Source organism: Brienomyrus brachyistius, chromosome 25 (genome assembly GCF_023856365.1).
Source record: "Brienomyrus brachyistius isolate T26 chromosome 25, BBRACH_0.4, whole genome shotgun sequence".
NCBI classification, from domain to species: domain Eukaryota; kingdom Metazoa; phylum Chordata; class Actinopteri; order Osteoglossiformes; family Mormyridae; genus Brienomyrus; species Brienomyrus brachyistius.
In genome coordinates this window covers 11,897,883-11,920,010 of record NC_064557.1, presented here as the reverse complement: position 1 = coordinate 11,920,010, position 22,128 = coordinate 11,897,883, and the positions used below count along the sequence as shown (strand labels likewise).

Here is a 22,128-nt window from a genome sequence, read left to right as displayed (position 1 = left end):
CGACATTGGTTGCGCCCTCTGCACCTTAATCTAAAACAGAGTTTTGGTGTTGATGTGTGGCTGACAATAGAGGACGGTAGTACTTAACCCGATTATCCACGACACTATGGCTAACAGCGTAAGTGGATTTAAAGATTATGGGACGTATGGGTAATGGGTGTTTATTTCAAGAGTAAATAAATACATGTTGTTTTCTTCTTTCCTGAATGTATTTTAATTTACATAATGATACTTATTAAAACATTTCCAAAATCAATCTGCATACTATCACTGTTCGATTTACGGCCTGCTGACAGCCTACATCCATTAAAGCACTAAGGCGTCCTGCGGACGTCACGGTGCGGGTGAGAAGGAGGCGGTCCAGGGTTTTTACTCTGCTGCTGCAGCCTCAGAGGCTCCGGCACCAGCCTGCGATCACCATCCGGGCGGGACATGGCGCCGTGGGGCCCGGGCGGCATCAGGACGGGCTTCCGAAGGGTTTTGTACTGGGTGCCCGTGCTTTTCATCACCCTAATCGTGGCTTGGTCCTACTACGCGTATGTGATTCAGCTCTGCGTAGGTAAGGGATCCGGGCTGCTATCGGCGCTTCTCCGGGATCCGAGCTGCAACTGCCGGGGCTTCCAGTTCGTGAGCGCTTCTGATAAACATGCATGTAACGCCGACGAAACTTTCTATCCAAGAGAGGCGAGATTAATATCAACGTTACAGTCATACGGGTGAGATGGGGCGCAGAGATAAGTAAAGGAAATAAGATAGAAGAAAAGCGACGGTCAGTGGGGCACTCTGACAAGACTCGTCCCGGAAGGAAAATACGTGCTTTTATCACATAATGGAAAATAAACACTAATTTACGATTGTAAGAAGCATTAAAAACTTTTTTTTTAACTTAAATGACAGGGCTACCCTGTTGTCACGGTATAATAACCGGACATGTCGACGCGGGCGGATTGGGTTTGTTTGTAGTTGTTCCACGTTTAATATATCTGTTCTAGTAAATAGTATCTTCTTAGTTGTAAATTATATATTACATTATGTATTTTTCGTAATCATATACAGAGTAATGCTTACATTTATGATCTGGTGACTGTAAGCTGACAAACTTGCATATTATATGTAATTATGTCACGTTGTCGCTCCATGTCTTTAATCTTTAGTAACTGCTTTTATTTTAGCATTTTTGAGAAGCCAAATCAGCACGACACAGTGAGTTAATGGCCGCGGATAGTTGCGAAAAGCGCCGACTGTTTGATGACAGCTCCCCCGGTCGCGTCGCTCCATTCGCGCCCGCAGACAAACCGCTTTTGGAGGGGGAGAGTCCGGCCCCCTCAGCGCGCCTGCGCGGCCTGCCCTCGCCGTCACACCCCCCTCAACTTGACACCTTCTTCGAGAGGGCAGTGTGCGGCAGTTGACAGCGGAATGCACAGGCGTCCCTCTTTGGCCTGGAGGTCATGTTCCCCTCTAGGTTTGAGGAAGTTTCGCAGTTCGACTCTTGTGAAAAGCTCAGCCCCATAAGCCATCTTCCCACAAGCAGCTCCGCATGTGCCTCAGCCTGCCCGGCTGCACTCTTTAATTATTTACGGGCGTTTAATAGCGCTGTGCGCCACCGCCCGGCTCAGGCCGTCCGTGGCCCCGCGACCCTCCCCTGCTCAGCTGCCATCCCTTTATTTATGCGGCATCTGAGTGAAATGGACTCTGATATGACCTCGGATAACTGTGCGGTTGATGGCCTAAAGCTTCACTGTCCCTGAAATGGAGTTCTTTCTGCAAACGCTCAGCATCCGGCTATTTGTAGGAGGCAGGACTTCACCTCCGAAGCCGAAAGAGGAGAATGCTTTCTTTGTGCTGGACTCAGGGGCTGCAGGGAGCAGGTCTCGGCATGAACCGCAGCTCGTAGCATGGCCGGCTATATGGGATAGCACATTTCTTTGAGCAGGTTTGGGGCGCTTGGTCTCTGAGTGACCAGGCAATTACTGTACAGTGACCATACACTCACGCATTGTCATCCATACTGTACCTTGACTGCACAGTGACCATACAGTCATGCACTGTGACTGTACAGTAACCATCCAGTCAGGCAGTATGACTGTAAAGTGACTGCACCCTGACTGTACAGTGACCATACAGTCATGTATGATGACCGTAGTGCCCACACTGTAACTGTACAATGACCTTACTGTCATACATTGTGACTGTACCTGTACTATAGTAAAAGTGTTTCCTGTTCCTGACTCTCCTGTTTGCCTTTCCTGTCTTTCAGAGTCTATCGAGAATCTCGGGGAAAAGGGTATGTTCAGATTAACCCTGAATGAATCGTGCTGCTCACCGACAGGATGTGATGTAACATCCAGCTCACTGACAGGATGTGATGTAACATCCAGCTCACTGACAGGATGTGATGTAACATCCAGCTGTCACAGCCTCTTTTCCCATTATTGTGACCAGCCCCCTCAGCTGGCTTAAGCCCCTGTGTCTTAATTTAAGCCATTTTCATGTCACTGAGTATAAGTGAATCATACAGAACATTAATTCTACCCTGAGTGGCCTGCCTGTGCCAACTATGGCTGTATACCTATTTCCTGTCCCTTCCAGTGCTTCCTGTCCCTTCCAGAGTGTCCTGCCCCTTCCTGTCCTTTCCAGCGCTTCCTGTCCCATCCAGTGCTTCCTGTTCCTACCTGTCCTGTCCAGTAATTCCTGTCCGATCCAGCACTTCCTGTCCCTTCTGGTCCCTTCAAGTGCTGCCTGCCCTGTTCTGTACCATTCAGTGCTTCTTGTCCTTTCCTGCCCCATCCAGCACTTCCTGTCCCATCCAGCACTTCCTGTCTAATCCTGAGATTCCTGTCCCTTCCCATGCCCGGCTATCAGGAATGCTGATGCTACACATTGCCTTCCCAGCATATTCTATCTCCCTCTGCCCCCCCCCCACACACACACACACACCATGCTCAGCTTCTCCATCTGTCCCACAGTGGGCTGCCTGCTGACCTACCACGTAGTCCTGGTCATGTTCGTCTGGGCGTACTGGAGGACCATCTTCACCAACCCCATGACACCGCTGAAGGAGGTGACTGAGGACAGGGCCCCCTCTGTCACCCAGGCAGTTTGGGTCCCAGCTATTAAATATAAATTTTTGCCCCAATGCTCCTCAGCCCCCCAGGAGGTGAAGAATACCCCCCCCCCCGCTGATTTGGGTTCCTGTGTCCCCCTCGCCCTGCAGTTCCACCTGTCCCACGCTGACAGGGAGCTCCTGGAGCGGGAGGACCGGGCTGTGTCCACGCAGGAGCTCCTGCGAAGGATCGCCAAAGATCTGCCCATCTACACCAGGACGCCATCTGGAGGTTAGTGGCTTCTGATGCTCGCCTCCCAAACTACACACTTCCAGCCCTGTAATGACTGTTGAAGCGTGGAAAGAACCTGAACTAAACCATCGCTAACCCTGATTTTCCCACAATGCCTTTCACCCACAGCCATTCGTTACTGCGATAGATGCCAGCTAGTGAAGCCAGATCGATGCCACCACTGCTCCGTCTGTGACAAGTAGGGCCTCCCCTCTGTGAATGTGTCATTGACATGCACGTGATGATTGGAGGATGAAAACTTTAGCCCTGCCCCCAGTGGCTGGGGCTGTCAATCACAATCACAGCCAGAATCACTCCTGATCACAAGACACCCCAAAGTAACATGTCAGACTAGCACAGACCCCAGGGAGGAGTACAGTCCCAGCTTGGATGGGGGTGGGTGCCAAGGTCGTGTGACGCTAAAGGGATGTGTGGAGGGCTAAATGTTGACATACTGACTGGTGAACAGCATCTCTTGCTGCCCTTCTTGCCCAGGTGCATCCTGAAGATGGATCACCACTGTCCCTGGTAAGCATGGCGCCAAATGGAACCACAACAGACTGTATGTCTTAAGTTTGATTGCGAATTTCGTTTGGAAGAATGAAACTTTTGTCTTTGTATAAACTCATGTTTTATATTGTGAAATCGTACATATCCATCCATCTTCACGGTAGGGGGTGATGGGACCTGCTGTGGGGGTGTCATGTATGAGGGAGAGGGACACCATGGGGGGATGGGGGGGATGCCGGTCTAATGGAGGGGACGTACACACACTCTCTCTGTTCTCTCCTCAGGGTCAATAACTGCGTGGGTTTCTCCAACTACAAGTTCTTCCTGCTTTTTCTGGCCTACTCACTCCTCTACTGTGTCTTCATCACCGCCACAGACATGCAGTACTTCATCAAGTTCTGGACTGTGAGTTTCTCTCTGTGTTTGACTGTAGCACGACCAAAGCTTTGTGACACTGTATCACATTGCAGAGGCTTGGCTCTTTCTCTGTGACCCTCTCTGTTAGCATCCACACCCCCCACCCCGGCCCCCTCGGGCCCCACGTTGACCCGCTTTTGTCTCCTCAGAACAGCCTGCCAGAGAGCCAGGCCAAGTTCCACATCATGTTCCTGTTCTTCACGGCGGCCATGTTCTCCATCAGCTTGTCCTCGCTGCTCGGCTACCACTGCTGGCTGGTGTGTAGGAACCGCTCCACCCTGGGTGAGTGCCCCCCCCCCCCCTCCCCCCTCCCCCCAGCCCAGGCTCGGGGCAGATTCCAGGCCAGCATCTTTCTGCTAACTCCCTGTAATCTGCTGCTTTCAAAGGCCACCATTAATTTTTAGATTTGCTGAACTGAGAGGGTTTAGTTTTGTTTGCTAACATTTGCAAAGTAAAGCCTTCATATGCATAGCTTCATATGAGTCTGAGGCTTAATGTCTATTTGATTTTAATTGGGGGGGGGGGGGGGGGCGAGTGACCAATAAGGTGTCCCCCCCCCCCCCCCCATAACCCGCTCTCTGCCCCACAAAAACCATACCATTGAGCACATGACATTTCATCTGGCCGGCAAAAATTTGCTTCACGCTGTTTTTCTTGTGCTGTTAGAGGCGTTCCGGCCTCCGGTGTTTCACCACGGACCCAACAAGAATGGTTTCAGTCTAGGAGTCAGCAAGAACATCTGCCAGGTCTTTGGAGATGAGAGGAGGTACTGGCCGCTACCCATCTTCTCCAGGTGAGGGGGAGGGCGCCGCCCATGTTGTGCCAGACCAATCAGCTCCATCACCACCCCGACGGTGTTTCCATGGTGATCCTCTGCCCATAGCCTTGGTGATGGCTGCTCCTTCCCGACCTGCCTGGTCACCCAGGATCCTGAGCTGTCATCCTCCCCGGCTGCTCCACACCAACCCAGCATGCGGTAAGGGCGCAATCCCAGCCTGGGCCAGCAGAGGGATTACAGGAAGGACTGGCACACATGAAGGGAGGCTGGTAAACATCCTGTCAGGTGACCTATCTGTCCCCGAGATCTCGGCCAGTGTGGTGAGTGTTGTTCCGTTGATTGGCAGGCCTGGCAGGACCCGCCCCTTTCCCACCAAGCCGCTGCGGGAGTCGCAAACATGGCTGATGGGGGGTGAGCCTGCCTGGGACGCGGGTGAAGGCCAGAGGAGCTCGAGTGACAGGGGAGGTATGCCATGGTGCTGCTCACTTTCTGCCGCACCTCTGCAGCACACCGCCATCATCCTTTGGTCCCCTGGGACTTCCTGTCGTCACAGTGAAAGGCCGCACCGTGCTGTAATGCAGCTTTTATCATGTACATTTTGAATGTAACTGGTGGACCAGCACACCACTGATAACAGGCACACCATCAGACAGCCGCCCAGTCACAGGACCGAGCTGGCATGGGACTGCTCTCTTTGAATAGTGACAATACATTGCATTCATGGGAGCGGTACTGCTTCTTAACATGACCTCCTCTAAAAACAGCTCAGCTCATGTAAACTCCACCCATCCCCCCATTTTGTATTGCAGAAGCAAGCCTTCCTACGGTGGTGACCGAGGATGAGGCCTAGGCCAAACAAGGGGCTCTCAGACCCAGGAGTGCAGGTTAGGGCTCCCTGGCCTGGGACTAGCTAGATGTTCCTGTTCCATTAATAGTGTTATTGCAGTAGCAAGGAGGTCATGTCACCACACCATTGTACAAGTCACATGATTCGAGGTAAAGGTCTTAGGCTGTGGGTTGTGTAACTTTAGGGACAGAAAAGGCCATAGAATCATAGAAGCCCAACGCTGGGTCCATTTTGGGGCCCTGTGTTTAATTCCGTTTCTAGTCAGAGCAGAATAACAATCGGCTCTGCTGTTCCAGCTTTTTTGTCCAAACAAATTACACCCATATTATGTCCAAACAAACAACTTGCTGCTGTTTTGTTTTGTAAAACAAGGTGGAGGATAAAGGGTGTCTAACCCTCTGATTTTCCAGGGTTGGAGAACACTGGAGAAGAACCAGCCAACCAGAAGGAGTCTCCTATTGACCCGCACTGACTTGACGCCTGCACCAATGAGAGCATGTTGTCGTTGTTTTGGTGACAACTCAAGAAGCTCATTCGATCTTTTTTCCTTCCTTCCTCTCCAGTACCACAGACTGGCTGTTGTGGATCACATGGAGTCAGGAAGCGTATGTGCTCATGTGTGTTTGCTTATTTTTGGCTTGACCCACGATGGTCTGGCTACACATAGTGGGCAGGCAGGTGGAATGACTGCTTCCAGGTCTTGGAAATTGCTTGGACTTCAGGATGCTGTGAGGATGCAAGAAGCCCTGGAGACGGGTCTGATGATAATGTGTTTTTAAACCGCGAAAGTATGTCACACTAACATGTGTAACATCCTGGGTTTCGCAAGTTTACCCATAAACTGCTTTCAAAAAGCTTCAGTTGCCTGTGACAGCAATTACTTGCTGAACCAATCTTTATTTGACATTTATTTCACTCCTAGTACTATAACATAATTGTCAGAGTGCTGGACCGCAATAAGAGAGTCAATCAAGTATAACAAAAAGAGGTTGCATTTTGCTTCAATACGATTTTATTATAAGTCTGCGCACAGACACGTTTCGGCATAATGCCTTCTTCAGTGACTAACTCAGATAAACACTGCGGAGTATTAAGGCGTGCAAAGTCATGTTATATATGGGAGTTATTCACCAGGCAGGACAGGTTATTAACACCTAAGAACTTGTCATATTTCCTCCCGAGCAGCCTTTCAGGCTTTTGGACCAAGTTTATGCAATAATATACTGCTGCAGACTCTTAACACCACTCTTAAGCTCTACCACTCTCAGGCCTGCAACCCTCAGGCCCTGCTGCTCAAAGCCCCATCGCTCTCAGGCCTGCAACCCTCAGGCCCCACTGCTCTCAGGCCCTGCTGCTCAAAGCCCCACCGCTCTCAGGTCTGCAACCCTCAGGCCCTGCTGCTCAAAGCCCCATCGCTCTCAGGCCTGCAACCCGAAGGCCCTGTTGCTCAAAGCCCCATCGCTCTCAGGTCTGCAACCCTCAGGCCCTGCTGTTATATGGCCCCACCGCTCTCAGGCCCTGCTGTTATATGGCCCCACCGCTCTCAGGCCCTGCTGTTATATGGCCCCACCGCTCTCAGGCCCTGCTGTTATATGGCCCCACCGCTCTCAGGCCCTGCTGTTATATGGCCCCATCGCTCTCAGGCCTGCAACCCTCAGGCCCCACCGCTCTCAGGCCCTGCTGTTATATGGCCCCACCGCTCTCAGGCCTGCAACCCTCAGGCCCCACCGCTCTCAGGCCCTGCTGTTATATGGCCCCATCGCTCTCAGGCCTGCAACCCTCAGGCCCCACCGCTCTCAGGCCCTGCTGTTATATGGCCCCACCGCTCTCAGGCCCTGCCCTTCTCAGGCCCCGTCCTTCTCAGGCCATTTCTGGTTGGGTTGACACATGCACAATGAACAAAGAAGCATGTACTTTATCAGTTTCACAAGTTTTCAATGTGTAGTTTATCGGTGTGACATGTTTGACAAAAAAAGGTACCATTTTACAATAAGGCTCCCTTTTGCCACTTGTAAATGGTAGTAAAAAGAAACTTGTTTAAAATTGTCTATTAATTTACAAAATGTTACAACATAATTAATAACCAGATTATAAACCATTCATAAACTCTTTATATGGGTAGCCTTTTTGTAAAGTGGCACCAAAAAAAGTCCTATTCATATATTTCTTCCACGATCTATGTTTCATAATGGTCAATGTATTTTAAATCTAAACGTTCAATATATAATTTTACAGTTTGAAATTTTACTGTTTGTTCAGTGTGTGTGTGTACATAGATAGATAGAGGGAGCTTTAAAGTTTGCCTATAATTCGTCTGTTATGTGCAGGTCCGTAAACGAGCTGTCTGCCGTAAAGCATTTCGTGGGACCGATCGTGCAGCAACATGGCGGCGCATGCGCGGAACCGATCATGCAGCCGGTACGCAGACAGGCACTTTAAATGGGGCTTTAAACAAGTGAAGCCCCGGCTTTCGCCCGAAAGACAAATTCAATACGTTGGCGCCATCTAGGTGTTACTTATATAATCGCAGAGATCCCATAATTAATAAACAGTTATCAACTTGGGCTGTTCCTCAGTGAGTGACACGCTGTTCGTCAGTGGATATGTTATTTTAAAGCGGGATTATTATGTGAAGAACACAATCCTGTGTTGCCAATTTACGCATCTGGCATGACACTCACGCTTTCAGATTCTCACACCCACACAAGAAATCTCACAGCAAATGTAAATTATTCCATTATGAAGCTAAAATTAGCTGCATCAAAAGCGTTGAGGCATTTTGCAAACCTTACAGACTATTCACAAGGTAATAAAACTGTTAAATATATGTAAATGCGTGTGCATGTGTGTGAAGACTTGTCACCAATAGAAAATATTATGCCAGCAAGCTGACCAAAGTTGGCAATATGACATGCCATTAACTCACAAGTAATTTAATATATCATATGAGCGTAAACCCTCGTATACATTTACACTTCCAGTATGAAGATATTCAACACCCGGGAATACGTATATTTAATTCCATCCATCCATCCATTTTCCAAACCGCTTATCCTACTGGGTCGCGGGGGGTCCGGAGCCTATCCCGGAAGCAATGGGCACGAGGCAGGGAACAACCCAGGATGGGGGGCCAGCCCATCGCAGGGCACACTCACACACCATTCACTCACACATGCACACCTATGGGCAATTCAGTGATTCCAATTAGCCTCAGCATGTTTTTGGACTGTGGGGGGAAACCGGAGTACCCGGAGGAAACCCCACGACGACACGGGGAGAACATGCAAACTCCACACACATGTGACCCAGGCGGAGACTCGAACCCAGGTCCCAGAGGTGTGAGGCAACAGTGCTAACCACTGCACCACCATGCCACCCCGTATATTTAATTCATTTTAAAAAATACTTTTTAAGTCGTGGAATGTCTGGTTAGTAACACGTGACGTACAAAGCTAGTAGGTGATGCGCAGCCCCGTGACCGCTGACGCGCACGCTCGACGTGCTCGCTCCTGTGACCACTGACGTATACGCTGCTTGTTTTCGCTTTACATTGTTCTCAGGTGTTAGGCTCTTCGCGTCTGACAGTTTTAACGCACTGTAAATGACAGTAGGGCTTCCGAAGCAGCGTCTTGGTTAGAGGGAGTACCGACGGGAAGTCCTGCGCCGTAGAATGGACCTGTCACCGAGTAGCTCGTAGGCTTTCCGCGTGCTAACGTCGGCTATCCGGCTAATCCCATCGTCGACACGGTTCCTGCTCCATGCCGGACTCCCCTGTCGAGGCTCACCGCTAAGTCTTCAGCCAGCCGTCGGGCTCCGTCGGGAGAGGATGAACTGGATTTTCCCCTTTTCCAAAGGCTCTGGGCCGCTACCGCCTCTCACCAGCCTGCAACAGCAGCGACAGCGGCAGATCGAGTCGCTGAGGGCTGCCCACTCCAGGTGAGCTCGGCCCCGGGCCCAGATTAAAGCATTACCACGTATTATCCATCCGGCCGTCGGCTCTGCTCGCCTCTTACCTCTGCCGCTACATTTGAAATTGTCACTGTCATTAATACGAATCCTTCCCTGGCGACCAGACTTTACTGTGGGAAATCCCCGTGAACTGGATATGATACGGTGTGCGTGTGACTTACCGCTGATCGCGCGCTCGCGTCTGTGTGTCCACAGCATCGCCGAGATCCAGAAAGATGTGGAGTACAGAATACCCTTCACAGTCAACAACACCACCATCAACGTTAACATGTGGGTACCTGCCGCGAGCTGTGGCCCCTAGTCGCACTTCTCAGCCATCTTTCCCAGTGTTTTTTCCGGGTGTACAAATTGATTAGATCACTGCCTTTTTCCCCACCCGTCCCTTCAGCTTGCTCCCACCCCAGTTTCCGCAGGAGAAGCCCGTCGTCAGTGTCTTCCCCCCGGTGTGTCATCACCTAGTGGATGCCACCAGTGGCACCATGGTGACCAGTCCCCTCATAACCAACGTGAGTGCATCCCATCGTGCTGGAGCAGAAGCAGTCATGATATCTGATCGGCGGGCTGGATCAGGTAGTGGGAGCTGAGGGATGATGCTGTGGATTTTAAGCTACGATGCTGTTGTTCCTTTTTCAGTTCGGAATGCACTCCGATTTGGGGAAAACCATACAGGGACTTCTGGATGAGTTATGGAAGAATCCGCCCGTGGTGACGTCGGGTCCTAGCAGCTTTCCCTAGTGAGTGTGTGGGCGGAGCTCCTCCTCTCCCACCTTTCTTTTCTGTTCTGCACTCTTCCCAGCCTCAGCCTGACCACCCAACAGCCCAAACCGGCAGTGTGAGGTTATTCATTAGACCGTCAGCCGGGGGCAAGAGAGAGAAGCTGGAGCCTGACTGCTCTCTCTCATGCCCCCCAGTGACAGCTCTCTCTTATGCCTGCCTCATTTCTCCTGCCCTCTCTGCTTCTGTGTCTCAGTGGCATGTACAAGCCCCCAGGGATGCCATACGCCACCCCCCAAGGCTTCCATTACATCCCGGCATTCCCACTCCAGGACAGCTCGGCACGGCCCGTGGCCCCTGCACCCGTCCCCCACCTGGGGACAGAGCCCCATGCGGCCGCCCGGGCCGCCGCACCTGCCTACGGCCTCATCACGGGGCTGCCTGTGCCCGTGCCCACAGCTGACACGCAGGTATCCGTCTCCGGCATCGTGGGCGATCCAGGCTGCACCATGTAGGTCATGCTGGGTCAGCGCTCATGCATGCATGTGCTGAAATGACTGTTATACATAAATAATTAGTCTATCTCTGTCATTTGATGCCTGGCCTCTCCCCCTGTGCTGTGCTGCAGGCAGGCTTAAACGGTCACCTGTACAAGATGCCCGAAATTCCTGAAATGTTCCCAGAGCTGTCGGAAATGAGGTAAGGATCGCACAACGTTTTCCTGGGCTGTCATTAGCAAAAAAAGTGATGTGACCACGCAGTAAAGGTGATCGTGTGACCACACTGACTTGCCCTGGGCAGTGCGGCCCGCCTGAAGGAGATGAGCGAGCAGGAGGACCTTCTGCTCGATTTCTTCATGCGGCTGCCACAGCTCAAGCAGGTCATCTCGGATAAGGAAGAGTTGGTCACCGGCATCGTGGACATAGCCAGTGAGTAGGGCATGCCGTGAAGTCACATGTGGGTGCCGATATCCTCACTCCTCCACCCTGAAAAGCTGTCTGTCTGCTTCTCTCTCTCTGCCTGCCTGTCTCTCTCTCTGTCTCTCTCTGCTTGCCTGTCTTTCTATCTACCTGCTTGTCTCTTTCTCTCTGCCTGCCTGTATCTCTTTCTGTTGGTCTGCCTCTCTCTCTCTGTCTGCCTCTGTGTGTGTGTCTCTCTCTCTTTTTCCCTCTGCCTGCCTGTCTCTCTCTCTCTCTGTGTCTCTCTCTGCTTGCCTGTCTTTCTATCTACCTGCTTGTCTCTTTCTCTCTGCCTGCCTGTATCTCTTTCTGTTGGTCTGCCTCTCTCTCTGTCTGCCTCTGTGTGTGTGTCTCTCTCTCTTTTTCCCTCTGCCTGCCTGTCTCTCTCTCTCTGTGTCTCTCTCTGCTTGCCTGTCTTTCTATCTACCTGCTTGTCTCTTTCTCTCTGCCTGCCTGTATCTCTTTCTGTTGGTCTGCCTCTCTCTCTGTCTGCCTCTGTGTGTGTGTGTGTCTCCCTCTCTTTTTCCCTCTGCCTGCCTGTCTCTCCCTCTGTCTCCCTCACTGTCTTTCTCTCTGTCCCTCTGCCTACCTCACAGAGAAGAACCTGCTGCTGGAGCCCCAGCTGGAAGGGAAGAGGCAGGAGATGCTGCAGAAGGTAAGCGCCAGTAGGGGGCCAAGGGGCCCATCCCAAACGAGGGCCCAGCACTCCCGCTGTCTGCCAGAGGGTAGGGGTGACCGCGAAGGGCGCTGACTTCCTGTCCTGCTGTCTCCCGTGCCGTCAGTACGAGCATCTCACGCAGATGAAGTCAGCCTTTGAGGTCAAGATGCAACGGCAACACGAGCTCAGCGAGGTGAGGCTCAGGGTGCGTGATGGAGGGGGGGGGCCCAACCCAAACCTACCCCCGGTCCTGAAAGGTGTTAGGTTAAACGTTCTCTAGACGCCCCATGTGTGCTAAGCTGTGCCCCTCTCCCCCAGAGCTGCAGCCTAAGCGCCCTGCAGGCCCGACTCAAGGTGGCGGCCCACCAGGCCGAGGAGGAATCCGAGGAGACAGCTGAGCACTTCCTGGAACGCAAGACCGACATCGATGACTTCCTGGCGAGCTTCATGGAGAAGAGGACGGTAAGGCGTCGTCTGCGTCTGCATGAATCTGTCTGTATGCGTCCGCCTGTATTTGTGTGTGCGTCTGCATGAATCTGTCTCTGTGTGTGACTCTGGGTTTGTGTTTTACCACATTGTAGGGACCAAACGTTCACAATGTGATAAATGTATTTTTTAGCTTATGGGGACATTTTTCCGGTCCTTACAATACAAACCTCAAAAAAGTAAAATTCTAGATGCCTTGTATTTATTATTATGGTTATGGTTAGGGCCGGGTTTGGGTTGTCACACTCTGGCCGTGGGTAACGGCTGCCGGATTTCTGTTCCCCAGCTCTGTCACTGCAGGAGAGCCAAAGAGGAAAAGCTGCAGCAGTCCATCAACTCGCCAGGCTCCCTCCACAGTGCCCACTAGCCCCCCAGTCCTGCTTTCTCTCTTACTGAGGTAGGTACCCCAGCCTGGGCTCAGGCCACGCCCCCAGCCACGCCGGCCCTAACTGCCCGTCTGCCCTCAGGTATGGGTGTGGCCAAGCCAGACCCGCCCAGCCCGGCCGCCACGTAGAGGAGCCACGCCCCCCTGCTGACCGCATAGTGGAGCCGCACTCACCGCTGGCCGTGTGGAGGAGCCACATCTTTGGCCAGCTTTGGGAGACCTCGCTCTGACTGTGTTTATGCTGTCCTGCCCGTGAGACAAACTGTACAAGTTCTGTTAATAATAGACTTTATTATGATCAGACAGTGTATTATATGTTATTTCATTTGTTAGCTAATAAATCATGAAAATCGTTCAGCGATGCATTTTTCTATAAGCTCAATCGCGTGGCCTGTAGCCGCCACCGAGGGCGACCTGTTCTTTCTACGAAGGAGACTCCACACGTTTCTGAGGAAATGTCCTTTACTGAGCCATTGAATGAGGACACGTTACAGTTTGGGGGGGCGGCGGATTAATACAGTCACCCCCCCGAGCGGATTAATACAGTCACCATGGCACTGATTCAGAAAAATGCCAGCCGACTTTATTCCTACTTACAGCACGACAGCACGCACATCAAATAACAGAAATAGCGCTGTACACTTACTATTATTGTAATTAAAATGCCGATAAATGTTCTGGGGTGTTTTCCCCCCAGAAGGGGGTGCTGTGGGCCATCCCCCCCCCCCCCCACCACCACAATACGAGGAGCTTCTCACTAGGCAGACCTCTTTTGATAAGACTTTAATGTTCCTGCACTGAAAAGTCAGCCCCTTGACAATAAATAGTGGACTTAAACTACAAACATAACTGTAAAGGACTGGTGTGGGAGGGGGGCTTTTAAAATCAACCAATCACTATGTCCACCACATGACGGAAGTGCCTACAGTCAGAAAAAGGAGCAGCCTCTCCTTCCTCCACCCCCCCCCCGGATAAAGCGTAGGCCCACGCTGCCAGCCCAGTTACCTGCTACTTCATTGCCACTGAGAGTATAATTACAACCCGAAGGCTGCAGGAGACCACACTGTTGCCTTATGAGGGGGTGGGGCTTCTTCATTGTTACAGAGACAGGCAGCATGCACTGGGGTACGTGAAGTGATGCTGTAGGATGCCGCTATTTACACTGGCGCCCCCTGCTGGGTGGTGTAGACAGGAGGATGGCGCTTTCGATGGCATTGCAGTGTGGTATGGCAGCTCACCCGCAGCACCCGCATCATATGGCCTCTGCCAGCCGGCCCGCTCAGGCAGTGGAGTAGGCGGCCTCATCCGAATCGGGGTCCTTGGTACTCTCCTCCCCGCTGCTGGGCGACAGGCAGCTCAAGTCGGTCACACCAGACTCCTGGTCACTGCTGGCCGAGAGGTCGGGGTCAGAGCGCTTGAGGGGGCTCTCCGACTCCCCCCGGAGACAAGGCTGTGTACGGCGGGGAGAGCCGGATGCCACGCCGCGCTCATCCGCTGTCTTCATCATGGGCCCCGCCTTCCTCGCCAGGATCTTGCTCAGATTGGCTATTTTCTGAGAGTGGGGAAGGAGGGAGAGGTGTTAGGGGTGATGCTGTCTGCGAGCGTGAGCCAGCAAACGCACGATTGGCCCCTTTTTAGACACGCCCACATCTGCTCAGGCTTCACAAGGTTTTATGAAAGTCAGGGTTGCGCTCTCCAAACAGGCTCATGAACAGCGGAACTGCTCTGCGGTCTACTGCTGCATCACGAGGACGACCAGCACAGCCGTTCAGACAGTCAGCTCTGCTGGAATTCTCGGATATGTGCACTTAGGAACCTCCCATTTAACTGGATGTCAGCTAGGGGGCGCTGTCTAGAAAGGGGCGTGTCGCTGCCATGGGCCGTGTCTGCTTGTGCCTTGTTCGCCGTCGGGCCGGGCCGTCCCCCGCGGTACCTCCTGCTGGGCGCTCAGCTCCGCCTCCAGCTGCTGGGACTCCTCCCTGACAGCGGTCAGGACGTCCGTCATCGAGGGGGGAGGGCGCTGCCTCCCTGGGTCTGAGCGGCAGTACATGGCCCTCCAGAACCTGGGACACACAGGAAGTGTGTTGGGTCAGTGACAGTGCCTCCTACCCCAACCCGACACACCGTACCACGCCCCACCTGCTCCCAGTTCGATGAGAAATGCTAAACAAATCTCAAGCTGTCTAAAGACACCAACATGCTTCAGCGGTCACTGTCATTCCTACTTGAAGCAGTAGGGGGCGGTGGTGGGCCGCAGCACGCCCTGCGTCTGGCTGTGGTCTGGCCTGTACAGAGGGTTGGTGTAGTCCGCTCGCGTCTTCCAAAGATTCCACCATACCGAGTGGGTCTTTTCCCTGAGTCTGTGAATAAGCAAAATGCATCTCGGACCCGGAACCTTTCGGTCCATAAAAACAACACCGTATCAACAGGCCCAAAGCCCGGCACCCACCGGAGGTCCACACGGTCCTTCTGGCAGTTGCCCAGGAAGTTTCCGTACTGGCAGGAGTAGACCTGGTCGTGGAGGTGCAGCAGGAAACGCTCGTTGTACTCGAAGGCACAGGGGAACTGCAGCGAGAGCTGCCAGACACACTCCAGGAACTGGTCCATCACTGGGGAGACCTCACGGGGGTCACCGTCCACGTGGCTGTACCTGTGCCAGGGGAGACCATCCGGGACCTGAGACTGTGTCCCCATCGCTTCACTTTCACACAGGCATGCTGTGAAAGGACAGCTATGTTCTTATATTTGAGGTTTTACCATGTAGATCACGGTAAATAACGGCGCCACTGTCTTTTCATAAAAAACCCCGACAGATAAACATCCATCTCTCATCCCTTCAGGCCCCTCTACGTTCAGTCTTTGTCACACGGCAACGTTAAGTTGCTTTTTTAAACTGCAGATTTTTCCAAGAAATTCACTGAATTGGCTGTTGTTCGCTTTTGGCATTTAGCATAAGGCAGTCACACTCCGTGTGCTGGTCTCCGTGGCGACGGCTGCGGCAGACCTGGTCACATGGTGCGGCGAAGAAGCCCCGCCCCACGACCAAAGCAGAGCGCGGGCTATACACTCACCTGTGGGAAAACTTGTGCCCGAACGACACCCAATCCCGCTCGATGAGAACCTGAACACATGGAGGAGAAGCATTTTTATTTGCTCGTGCTCAGGAGGGAAACATACGGGGTCATACACGTCACGCATGATCCGGCGTGTGAACCTCGGCACTGTGGTGACTTATATGGCCCCAAGTCACACAAATTATTTAAATCAACTGCTGCTGCTGTTTCAACTCAACACAATCTACACGCGTGTCCTGAATGTGCTCCTTTGAGACGCGTGCCGACTGCCTGGTCGCATAGGCAGACAAGAGTTCTCCCTTAGGGGGTTAAATGCGTGAGAGTTGGCAACCAGGGTTTATGGGCCAACAGGCTGGTACCATGAGGCCCTTCAAGGTCCGGTAGTAAGGGTCCAGAAGCACGCTGGCCACAGAGCAGGCCTGGGCGGTCCGGTCCCAGCCGTCGGAGCAGTGGACCAGCACGCTGGCGCCCTCTTCTGCTACCGCCTGCAGGAGGACGCACCAACACAGGAACGTCAACACAGCCCTCGCACACAGCGGTAATACTGATCCTCCGCACACGTGCGCGATGCACAAGCCGCGCCCCTCGCCCCGGTCACCTTGGCGATGAAAACGCCAGCATCCAGGATTCCTTTGATGTGCTTCAGCCAGCCCGAACTCTCCAAGCCCCAGAGGAACTCTGCCATCGAGGGCGACTTCTGCTCGCACACTGCGGACACACAGAGGCCCTGTCTTCATGCTGCATCTGCCGACCCAGAGCGGCTATAGGCCCTGTCTCCCAACAATCGCGTTAGAGAAGACGGACAGCGAAGTCTGCTCCGCCAGCTGCACTCTGACAGAGGAATTAGCCCAGCAGGTTCCGGAAAGTATCACTGCCAGTGTTCTGATCTTACTTTTCAAATTCAATTTCTGCACAACCAACTGCCAGGAATGAAAAAGAAGAAATAAAAAGAGCACAAAGAGGAGTGATGACCGGTACAGCAGAGAGGTACTTTAATCTCAGCAGGAATCTGTGAGTCAATCGTATCAAGATCAGGCTAAAATTGACCGGAACCAGTATCTCCTAATGGAGCTGCAGCCGGGGAGCCAGACAAATAGAACTCCCGTGGTGTCCCTGAGTTCTGCCCCTCAGCATGACGGGTCATTATCAAGCATGTAACCAAGTCAGCAAGAAAAGCCAAGCATAGTGTACACAGAACAGCACCAGTACCTTCCAGCATCTTCTGCTGGCTGCTCCGCATGACGTGGATGTTCTCGATGCTGAGGAAGTGAAACTTGATGTTGGCGTAATTATCCTCACTCTCGTAGCCCTTTCCTGCAGCCCGGTTCGCCATGGCGTTCAGCTGAAAGGGGACACGACAAGAAACAAATCACTGTGAGCCAGCAGGGGGCAGAACTGTCCTCAACACTGGCCCTTCCCGGAAGTGGCTCACCTTAGGCCGGGTGTCCACCACATACATGAAGGAGCTGCCTGGATTGGAGCTGCTGATAGCCTGTAACATCTGCTCGTCCTCCAGACAGCGAGCGCTGAAGCCTGAGAGCGGCTGGCTGCTGCGGCAGATGGCGGCCTGTGTGGAGCGGAGGAGACGCTAGCGCAAGTGCACTGTAGCATACCGTTAGCTGCTACGCCGGGGCTAACGGGCTAATCAGCAGATGTGGAAAGTTCAGGTCCAGGTACAAATCCAGGCCAGGATTTTGTTTCAGCCAACCAATTGAATATAAAGAATCAGTCACAGAGTACTCAACTGGTTGGTCGAAACAAATTCTTGGTCTGGATTTGTACTTTCTGGAACTAAACTTTCCACATTTGCTAATCAGCTAGCGGTTCCAAACAGCTACTAAACACGCTAGTATGCTATGCTAACACCCTTGACTGTTGCTTTACAAGCTAAAACTATAGCCACCTAGCTTTGCTAACAGGGCAGAAAGAGCTTAGAGGCTAGATAGCATGGAACATACACTAGCATGTTAGCACCCATGGATGTTGCTACACAGTTGCAGGCACATGATAAGGGGACACACTGCTGCCAAGCTCAACTATGGGACACACGGCTAGCAGGTGTACATGCTCACGCTGTTGTCTCGGTGGTAATACGTCAGAACCGGTAAGCGTCCTCTGCTGCGGAATCTGGCACTGCCGAGCACAACAGGGAGCGTAGCCGACTTGGGGACGTACAGCTCACCGGGGTAGGTGTCGCACACCTGGGCGAAGGGACAAGAGAGTCAATGCCAGCGGGGGGCACTGTCGAGCAGCTGGAGTAGGTTGTTAACCAGCAATGTGGAGACCAAACCTACATCCCTGAACACACTGATGCTGAAGCAGAGTAAGAACAGAGTAACTACAGCACATCACCGCTTAGCCGAGCGTCTGGACCGACCCGATATTCTCGGTTGGCTGTGCTCATCTGCCAGAGGCTGTTGGGAAGCCCCATGCGGACGAACTCCGCTTTGAGGTCGATGAAGTTCCAGGATTCTTCTCTAGCCTCTGCATCCAGGTTGGGGTTGAAGGCGAAGCAGTAGAGCTCCGTGTATCTCTCTGCAAACGGAGGAGGCGAAGAGACAGCGTCAGGCCTGGAGGCGACGCCGAGCTGAGAGCCCAGAGCTGCCGTACTTGTGATGCTCTGGTCTCCCAGCAGGGGGCGGCGCTCATTTACACCTGAGACAGCGGCTTGTCTGGAAGAACTCCAGGAGGTGTCCACCCCTCAGGCAAAGAGAACAACATGTAAATAATTCAGCCGCAGCTCCTCACCCGGTCGCGAGAGGCGTGTCAGCAGGGCGTGGACGTCCTGACAATCCCGCTCTTGGGGGATGACAAACTGGATCACCTGGAAGTTCTTGCAGCGGAGGAGGAGTGAGCAGCCCGCCGGCGTAGCGGGTAGCTTCTCCACAGCAGACACCAAGCTGTGCAAAACCTGTAGGACCACAGGACCCCAGCCGAGGGCCCCGTTGGGAGCCAACGGCATGGGGTTACGAGAGCGATAAGCCTCTGCGTTTGGGAAGGACTACAACTCATCAGCTAATGAATGACAAAGGGTTAGGGTTACAGGAATGACACGGTCAGCGATGGAATATCGCTCTCCAGATAACAGAATTAGGGCCAGCAGTACTGAGAACAGGACGTCTTTGGCTGCATGTGTTTACCTGCCATACCTTGCGAAAAAAAACAACAGCCATTTTATAACATCCATCCATTTTCCATCAGCTTATCCTTCTGGATTGCGGGGGGCCCAGAGCCTGTCCTGGAAGCTCCAGGCACGAGGCAGGGAACAACCCAGGATCCACACACATGTAACCCAACCATTATTTCTTGAAGAACATGCTAGGATTTAACTGTCCCCCTACATTTTATAGAATCACAGGTAAGCCAGACCAAAAGTTATGGCCAGAACCTTCACTCACCCAGGTTTCTCTGTGCCGCTCTGCGTCATGCTCCACGAAAATGGAGTGGGTGGCGGTCAGGTAGAGTGTCCCCACACAAGGCTTGCGCGCGGACGCCCTGTCAATCAGGCTGACATTCTCCACCTGGGGACACGGATGGGGGCGGGTCGGTGATCCTGAACTCAAAGACGCCGAGGATGCTAATGTGCCGTTAACATTTACTGTGCGTTTGGACAAACGTGGAAGTTTACCGCACAAGGTTAACAGGGTAAAATTATAATGAAACGCTAAACAATGCAAACACTCCGGCGAAAAGAGGACCAGAGCTCCGCAAAGCTAGGGACTCCGACACCTTTACAGATCGCCAGTTAGCTATCATTTTAACACAATACCGTCTTAAAATTCAGCGTTTTTCAACTGGGCGCACATTAACAGAGGCGGGGGGGCGGGGGGGGGACGCGTCCGTACGGACGGATCAGGTTTTCAGCAGAAGCTGAGCAGGAAACATTCATCCATGCTTCGGAGTTTCTGAGTCTGGGCTGAACCACACGCTCCCCAAACCGGGCTACACCTCCCTCCCTCCCATCCATCCATCCATCCATCCATCCATCCATACATCCATCTTCTGTAACCGCTTGTCCTATTCAGGGTCGCAGGGAACAACCCAGGATGGGACGCCGTTAGGTATTTTACTACACTCAGCTGGGACATTTATCATCAATACGGATGAAAAAAAAAACACACACAACATTTTGTGACGTCAGCAAATATCATGCAACGCACTCAGGAATATTATATAAAATGTTAAAATATAACACTACAAACACGCGATTTTCTTTGTATAAAGGAGGCTGAACGTGAAAGCACGCCTGCCCTACTGATCAGCCTGAATGGTGAGTCCGTACGCGAGCTCCGGCATGACGCCCAGAAAAAGCACATTTACAGCTGTCAGGGAGCCCAATCGGCCCCGGTTCCCCCAGCAAGACTGCGGTCCGGTTACCTTCGGTGTCCTAATGTGCTCCATCGGAATAAAGGGGGCGAAGCGACGTCTGGGTAGGATCACATCGACCCGACGTGCCGATGGAGATCAGAGAAGCACCGAAGAGCTGCGCGATGGACGGATAGATAGATGGATGGAGGAGCCGGATGCGAAGTCAAGCCATGGATGCTGGGTGCTGGATGCTGCAAAGCGCAGGTCCCCGCTCTGCAGGCGAATAAACGCGCAGTGAAGCCGGCTCTATGCGGAGCGCCGCTTAATCCTGCTCGCCCATGCCGATCGGAGAACCTCGATTTCGTGTATAATGATTTTTATTTATGTATGATATATATATATATTCTTTAGCGGTATCAGTACTGCTCAACCATTAATACAATAGAAGCCGATATTGCCTTTGCGTCAACGGCATTAGCCTCTACGTATTGCTGTGACGTCTGGCTCGGCCATGAATATATAATTATTGTAATCAGCTCACCTTTAAAATTTTGATTTGTGAATTGTCGTGTTGTTTTGCATTTTACCTGTTATGTACGAGTCTTTGCAGACAGATCAATGTAGGTTATTTAATGTCAGTTATGTCAGTTTATATAAGTTTTATAATTTTTAAGATTTGTCCGGTTTAATATGCAACTGTAGTAATTTACAATACTTTCAATTACATTTCCGTTTTTTTCACGTTCAGTTTCATTCGCAATTATTTGAAATTCAACAGAAATGAAACGCAAACTAATTTCACCTGATCTAGTTTTACATGAAAATACTTTACTCAAACGTGGTTTGCCATCAGAAAAACAGATTGTTAACCTAAATAGAACACAGAACACAAAAAAATACTCCGAATGGATTTAAACTATAAACGATAAATCACAACCCTCCCCGATTTGCCTGTGAACACATCCCATTGGCTAGAGTCGCATCGGTACGTTGTTTTTTCCTTCGCTGTGTCGGCGGATGTGCGTCTCGCTGACGCTACAAGTCACGTGTGGCAGCTGGGCCAATGGGAAGGGCGTGTGTGGGGACGGCAGAGGGAAATTCATCTCGCCTTTAATTAAGCATATTTAAAGGGGCTCTACCGACCTGGCATTTTATGTTATTTTAGCAGAAGACAATTCGACACCTAGTGAACACAGTCTTTTGATGGTTCCCTTTTATGTGGTGTTTCGGAAGCCAGTCGTTTTTCTGCCGTTGGACATTCACGGTAACTTGGCAGTGTCGGTCTATACTGGGAACACGGTCCGCAGATATGTCGTCAGTGTCTCAATGGACAAATTGCCCCCTGTGTTTTCAAGGTTAAATTGATCCCTGAAAGTAATTTCGACACTGCAGTGCTTATTTTGGACGTTTATCACGTGATACCATGCATAAAGAGGCTGCTTCTGCTCCGTATCTACCGTTCTCGTTTAAGGCCGGGATCGTGTCCAGATGGGCTAGTGACCCCTTGCTTTCTTGTCCTCGCGTGGTAAGACTCAGGTGTACCTTGTCATCATTCCTGAATGGGGCATCAGGCTGCTACAGAGAAACATGCAAATGGTTCGTGTTCTCTGGAAACCGCATTTTCCCTTCTATATATTACCGAAGTGTTAACAGACGCGTCCTACGTTTTTTGCAAAATAATGTTGCTT

General features: G+C 51.9%; 3 protein-coding genes across 14 annotated transcripts; 2 read left to right on the top strand and 1 right to left on the bottom strand.

The window, feature by feature from the left end:
- Window positions 1–340: 340 nt before the first annotated feature.
- Window positions 341–8,134, top strand: LOC125720433 (palmitoyltransferase ZDHHC2-like). Of its 9 annotated transcripts, none has more exons than XR_007385454.1 (13): window positions 342–559; window positions 2,258–2,284; window positions 2,967–3,061; window positions 3,215–3,335; window positions 3,465–3,534; window positions 3,831–3,863; window positions 4,130–4,250; window positions 4,412–4,544; window positions 4,929–5,055; window positions 5,146–5,238; window positions 5,387–5,505; window positions 6,298–7,263; window positions 7,720–8,134. XR_007385454.1 is itself a non-coding variant. In XM_048995875.1 (13 exons), exons 1-12 carry the CDS (start codon window positions 433–435, stop codon window positions 5,888–5,890), a joined length of 1,107 nt encoding a protein of 368 aa, XP_048851832.1. In that variant the 5' UTR covers window positions 342–432; the 3' UTR covers window positions 5,891–5,924; window positions 6,298–8,134. The 9 variants fall into 9 exon arrangements, 3 of the variants coding, with proteins under 3 accessions (XP_048851833.1, XP_048851832.1, XP_048851831.1); XR_007385453.1 differs by having other exon boundaries at window positions 7,467–8,134; XR_007385452.1 differs by having other exon boundaries at window positions 7,435–8,134.
- A 1,236-nt stretch (window positions 8,135–9,370) lies between these two features.
- On the top strand, window positions 9,371–13,413 carry vps37a (VPS37A subunit of ESCRT-I). Its single transcript, XM_048995873.1, has 12 exons — window positions 9,371–9,823; window positions 10,052–10,126; window positions 10,245–10,362; window positions 10,490–10,590; window positions 10,827–11,040; window positions 11,199–11,269; window positions 11,372–11,499; window positions 12,126–12,184; window positions 12,312–12,380; window positions 12,506–12,649; window positions 12,960–13,070; window positions 13,141–13,413. The coding sequence occupies exons 1-11, from the start codon at window positions 9,714–9,716 to the stop codon at window positions 13,038–13,040; spliced, it is 1,170 nt and encodes a 389-aa protein (XP_048851830.1). The 5' UTR covers window positions 9,371–9,713; the 3' UTR covers window positions 13,041–13,070; window positions 13,141–13,413.
- Window positions 13,414–13,502: 89 nt separating this feature from the next.
- Window positions 13,503–21,428, bottom strand: mtmr7b (myotubularin related protein 7b). 4 transcript variants are annotated; one of them, XM_048995852.1, is made up of 15 exons: window positions 21,028–21,428; window positions 20,510–20,713; window positions 19,531–19,653; window positions 18,881–19,043; window positions 18,510–18,667; window positions 18,205–18,333; window positions 17,565–17,699; window positions 17,342–17,474; window positions 16,731–16,840; window positions 16,492–16,617; window positions 16,130–16,179; window positions 15,508–15,708; window positions 15,284–15,418; window positions 14,992–15,121; window positions 13,503–14,610 (listed from the first exon to the last, which is right to left on the bottom strand). In XM_048995852.1, the coding sequence occupies exons 2-15, from the start codon at window positions 20,531–20,533 to the stop codon at window positions 14,338–14,340; spliced, it is 1,890 nt and encodes a 629-aa protein (XP_048851809.1). In that variant the 5' UTR covers window positions 20,534–20,713; window positions 21,028–21,428; the 3' UTR covers window positions 13,503–14,337. The 4 variants fall into 4 exon arrangements, with proteins under 4 accessions (XP_048851809.1, XP_048851810.1, XP_048851808.1 ...); XM_048995853.1 differs by having other exon boundaries at window positions 21,243–21,428; XM_048995851.1 differs by having other exon boundaries at window positions 20,510–21,428.
- Window positions 21,429–22,128: the final 700 nt, after the last annotated feature.

Excerpts from the sequence above, each read along its gene's own strand:
- LOC125720433 (XM_048995874.1), top strand. The coding sequence starts at position 433 with ATGGCGCCGTGGGGCCCGGGCGGCATCAGGACGGGCTTCCGAAGGGTT. Across the intron at positions 3,336-3,464 it reads CACCAGGACGCCATCTGGAG|CCATTCGTTACTGCGATAGA; the intron begins GTTAGTGGCTTC and ends TTTCACCCACAG. Across the intron at positions 3,864-4,129 it reads ATGGATCACCACTGTCCCTG|GGTCAATAACTGCGTGGGTT; the intron begins GTAAGCATGGCG and ends TTCTCTCCTCAG.
- vps37a (XM_048995873.1), top strand. The coding sequence starts at position 9,714 with ATGAACTGGATTTTCCCCTTTTCCAAAGGCTCTGGGCCGCTACCGCCT. Across the intron at positions 10,127-10,244 it reads ACCACCATCAACGTTAACAT|CTTGCTCCCACCCCAGTTTC; the intron begins GTGGGTACCTGC and ends CCGTCCCTTCAG. Across the intron at positions 12,185-12,311 it reads GGCAGGAGATGCTGCAGAAG|TACGAGCATCTCACGCAGAT; the intron begins GTAAGCGCCAGT and ends CCGTGCCGTCAG.
- mtmr7b (XM_048995851.1), bottom strand. The coding sequence starts at position 20,533 with ATGGAGCACATTAGGACACCGAAG. Across the intron at positions 17,700-18,204 it reads ATTACCACCGAGACAACAGC|GCCGCCATCTGCCGCAGCAG; the intron begins GTGAGCATGTAC and ends CGCTCCACACAG. Across the intron at positions 15,419-15,507 it reads AAGGACCGTGTGGACCTCCG|ACTCAGGGAAAAGACCCACT; the intron begins GTGGGTGCCGGG and ends GCTTATTCACAG.